The 4,501-nt window shown below is 33.0% G+C and overlaps 1 protein-coding gene across 1 annotated transcript in view; it reads right to left on the minus strand.

The window, feature by feature from the left end:
* Window positions 1-2,623: 2,623 nt before the first annotated feature.
* The window catches only part of LOC105131225 (auxin-responsive protein IAA16-like), a 2,903-nt gene continuing 1,025 nt past the window's right edge, over window positions 2,624-4,501 (minus strand). The window contains exons 2-5 of the mRNA XM_011034097.1: window positions 3,546-3,781; window positions 3,285-3,420; window positions 3,114-3,175; window positions 2,624-2,981 (exon numbers count right to left, since the gene is read on the minus strand). Coding sequence (XP_011032399.1) covers window positions 2,944-2,981; window positions 3,114-3,175; window positions 3,285-3,420; window positions 3,546-3,781 — 472 coding nt within the window. The 3' untranslated portion in view covers window positions 2,624-2,943. The remainder of the gene's footprint in view (window positions 2,982-3,113; window positions 3,176-3,284; window positions 3,421-3,545; window positions 3,782-4,501) is intronic.

A 4,501-nucleotide genomic window follows, 5' to 3' on the forward strand; every position in this document is an offset into this window, starting at 1 on the left:
TGTCTACATTATCTACACCTTTTTTACTTTGAAACAGTAATGAAACACTGCATTTGTATTCTTGGTACGAATAAAATTGAATATCAGACACTAATTATAACAAGGTTGAATATACACATGATAATGTTCCTACCTCTTCTGAGATGTTACTCTAAGATCTTCCACGGATTATATATATATATATTTAGCCAAAGCACTCACTCAGTGTGTATTTCTCCAGTAAGTAGGTATTATCTCTCCATGTACCCAACATGATAATGAAGTTGTTATCATCCTCTAAACTCAGATAATCTCCCATTAATCATCACCTTCCTGACCTTTCTTCCATATCTATCCTCCTTTTCTCTTGTTTTTTCTTCTTTTGATAATTAAGGCATATAAATAAATCAAGAACCACATCATGACACCCTTTTGGGATTAGCTTGCGCATGATCATGTGGTCGAAAATTTCTTGTGGCTAAAGTGGAGATGCTCATCATGATCAAGAATCATGGTAAATGCAATCAAATGGATTTGGATCGGCTAGATCGGAGCTAATCATGATCAGACAGCCAAGCACCCTTTCAAGTGCAATGTTTTGTTTGTATTTGCAAATTGGTCCTTCGTTGGAATCTCTAGGCTCTCGCATTTACTTGGGAAATACAGTTCGGTCCTTGTGATAATTAAAGTTAAAATCAAACCCTGCTTTGATTATTACTTTTGATCTTTTTCACTTTTTTTAGCGAATTGAAGGACTGCTATAGCTATGTAACATTTTTAGGACTTGTCAATTATGAAACCTTTTCTTAATCGAAATTTAAATTCCAACCATAGAAATTAAATCTCATAAATTTAAATATTATATAATAGTTTAAGCCTGATATAATTCTTTAACATTATATTAAATCCTGTGACCAATTTAAATCTTATAATATTATTTTTTCTAATAATAATTATGAATCAAAAACACAATATAAATTATATTTTAAGATGTTATTTAATATTATAAGATTTTGAATTGAAATAATTTTTAAGATCATATTATATAAAATTTTATTGATTAAATAGTTCCGATTCTTATTATTCCTTTTCTTTTATTTTCAATGTCATTAATTGACGTGGCAATTATCTAAAATAAAAGAACAGATATCTGTAAAGCGACTCCATCACCTTCGGCCAAAAAGGAAGAAGTAGATAAGTTTCAAAGCTAAACATAGTGTCCTAACAAGATTACAAGAACACAAGCACATGAACTAACATGCAGATTAGCAAGTGGTTGCCTTTTCTTTTTTCTTTTTTCGGAAGGGACAAGTAGTTGCATTGTTATTTACTTAACTGGCTAATTGTAGCAGCTAGAATGTATTTATATGATGATTTTCTCTATTAAAAGCACAAAACAAAAGCAAATGTGAACATCTTCGAAGGATTTGGGTGATTTTGTCTGATCCGAGACAGGGAAGTTGTGCTTAAACAAATTGACACTTACTAAAGATGGGAAGATTTTTCAATACATATTCCTCAAGTTATTGGCTTCAAGAATCTTTGAAAGGAGATGAGAAATCCTACAAATCTCCACTTTAATGTTGGAGAGATCAAAAGGAAGAGATTCATGATCGATGCTTTCAACATAGAAGAAGAGTGCTTGGGACCTTTGGCCACTCTTGTAACAAAAAAAAAAGGAAGAGGTAGAAGAGAACATGGTACCCTCATGGAGTTAATTATGGGTTTAAGAATTTTTAAAGAGGAGAAGACAAGTTCACAAATCCCTAGTTCTTTGTTGGAAATCTTACACACATGAATCCAACCAATTTCATCAACTCCAAGTTCTAAGAAAAGGCAAAGTCTCAATTTCTTTCTTTTAACATTTTTTCATGGCTCGTTGAATTATTAGCATCATTACACGTTGGCAAAACATATAATTTTTTTTTTTTAAAAGCAATGTCAATGATCTTGTTTGTGAATTATCGCTCGATGTATGCCACTGTAAATTCTACTAAATCCACATGGAATGGAAGCCAAAAGGATAATATTTGTCTCATAAACAAGTCCTTTTAAAAGATAATAAATACAAAACTATTTGAATTTCTGATTGTTTGATAATTAAGAATATAATGTTATGTTAAATAAATAACCAATTAAAAAACTCATAATATAGCTTTAGTGAGTTTAATACTGTAGTATAAAGTGCTTAGAAAAAATACATTAAAATATGTTTATTTTTAACATGAATACATAAAAACTATTATAAATCAAACTGAACACATTTTTAAATTTGTGGAAGTACATTGACGAAAAGGAAAAAAAAAAGTTCTTTTTTTTTAAATAAAGCTGTTTAACATTATGTAACAAAATATACCAAGTTATTTCTTCCCATCTTCGTCTAAGAGGCGACTTTCGGCGGTTCAAAGTGGGAGCAATATGCCAACAAAAAATAATGGATGGCATAAATTCCCGAACAACAAGCACATGCCCTTGCTCCTCATCCTTATCACTTTTGTTCATGGATCCTATTCATCTCCTCCTCAGCCAATCACATAAAAACTCTTCCTCATGATGATCCAAATATATCATGCAGAGAATCTCATCATGCCACCATTACAGAAATGGAGGGAGAGGGACAGAACACGCTCTCGACAACCTAGCCAGCTAGAAACAATAATTATGGTCATTATTAAGCAAGACAATAAACATTACACATGATCATACAGAATAAAAAGAAGTTTTACGAGCACATCTTCTTCTTCTGTTGTTACTTCACGCCCCTAGCTAGCTATAATTAACAAATCCCTTCAAATATATTTCCTCTTATACTTGGACTTACTACTATATATATGTAAAAAGAAAAAAGAAAAATCATGGTGCAGAGACTTCCAGGCTTCAAAGCTCAATGAGCCTGCATGTTTCCTTCTCTTTGTGGACAGTTGGGATCAGCTGACCATCATATTAACTTGGGAAAAAGGCACTTCAACTTCTGTTCTTGCACTTCTCCACAGCTCTTGGGGCTGCAAGTAGAAAGATCAAGAAAGGTTCATGTTAGAAAGATCAAGAAAGGTTCATGTTAATCTTACTAAATACCATTCTCAAGGTATATGTAGTTCATAGATGCATGGTAGTGTTGGCAGGTCTGTACTAACCAAGTCCAATGGCCTCAGACCCTTTCATGATCCTCAAGCGCTTGCATGAATCGACAAACATTCTGCAAAATTAGTTATTTATAATTAGTTTCAGTGATCAAATAATGTTGTCTTGATGCAGCAATGAGAGATTAAAGATCATATGAAAGAAATTATTGATCAAGAACTTACCCCCATGGAACATCTCCTACAAGCATCCAATCTCCATCCTTGTCTTCATAAGTTGGCACATACTCAGAACTATTCAAAAGATCTATCAATTTGCTTTCATTCATGAAATCTTTGGTTCCTTGTGAGCCACAGTTACCTTTAAAGAACAACAACAAGAAGAAAGAGGAGGGTAAATGTACGTGCAAGACAATTATGTGTTAAATTTTTTTTGATAATCTAGCTAATTGGAATTATATATACATTTAACATCTTAACAATTACCGATGGTGAAGGAGCTGAACATTTTGCCTAGAGCATCAGAGAGTTCTCGGTAGCTCTTGTATAATTTCAAGTCCACTTTTCGTAAATACGGGGCACCATCCATGCTAACCTTAACGAAAGCTGCACCAGTAGTGCCACTGCTGCTGGCCTTTTCACCCTCATCGTTGTTGTTCTTCTGGACGGCCATGACATTCTTACGAAATGATCTAATGGGTGGCCAACCCACAACTTGTGCCCTGAAAATTGATTTGAAATGCAGATTTAAGATAAGATTCTAATAATCAACCCCCTTAGTTAGCACATATGTACCTAAAGCTATTAAACCCGATTTAATCTTGATTTCATAAGAGACATGGTGTTGATCTAATATGTGACTATATTAAAAACTCGGGATAATCTGTTATTTAATTAGTTTAATCAAAATCTAAATTAATTTACTTAAAAAAATATTTTGATTGACCCGAAAATACTGGCCATCCTTTAAACTCAAACCCAAGGTTGGATCATGTAAAGTGCCGCAACTAGTGTTTTATATATATATATAAACGGGAATTCTTAAAAGCAGAAAAGTACAGCACAATAATTTAATTTTATAATATTTCTTATGGTTCCGTTTAAGACCTGAAAGGGGGAAAATTATATGATTTATGGCAGGCAACGGATCTCCGTACAACAGAGGATTTTCATTCACAGGGACAGCGTTTGGTAGCTTAGCAACAGACCGTCCTTTTTTCTTTTCTCTATCCTTTAGTTTTTTTTGGCTGTCGAGAAGAGTAAAGATTCCAAATGTTTTGTTCTTTTCCTTTGTTACAGACAACAAGCCAAGGCCCTGAAAAATCCAGCTAAGGAGGAGGAAACAATGGAGCACATCTCCTTACAACTCTTATATAAAATAATATTAAATATAAAATTAATTGTTTATAATAAATACACGAAAAAAAGAAGAAGATGATGGT

Source organism: Populus euphratica, unplaced genomic scaffold (assembly GCF_000495115.2).
Source record: "Populus euphratica unplaced genomic scaffold, PopEup_1.0 scaffold103.1, whole genome shotgun sequence".
Lineage (NCBI taxonomy): Eukaryota > Viridiplantae > Streptophyta > Magnoliopsida > Malpighiales > Salicaceae > Populus > Populus euphratica.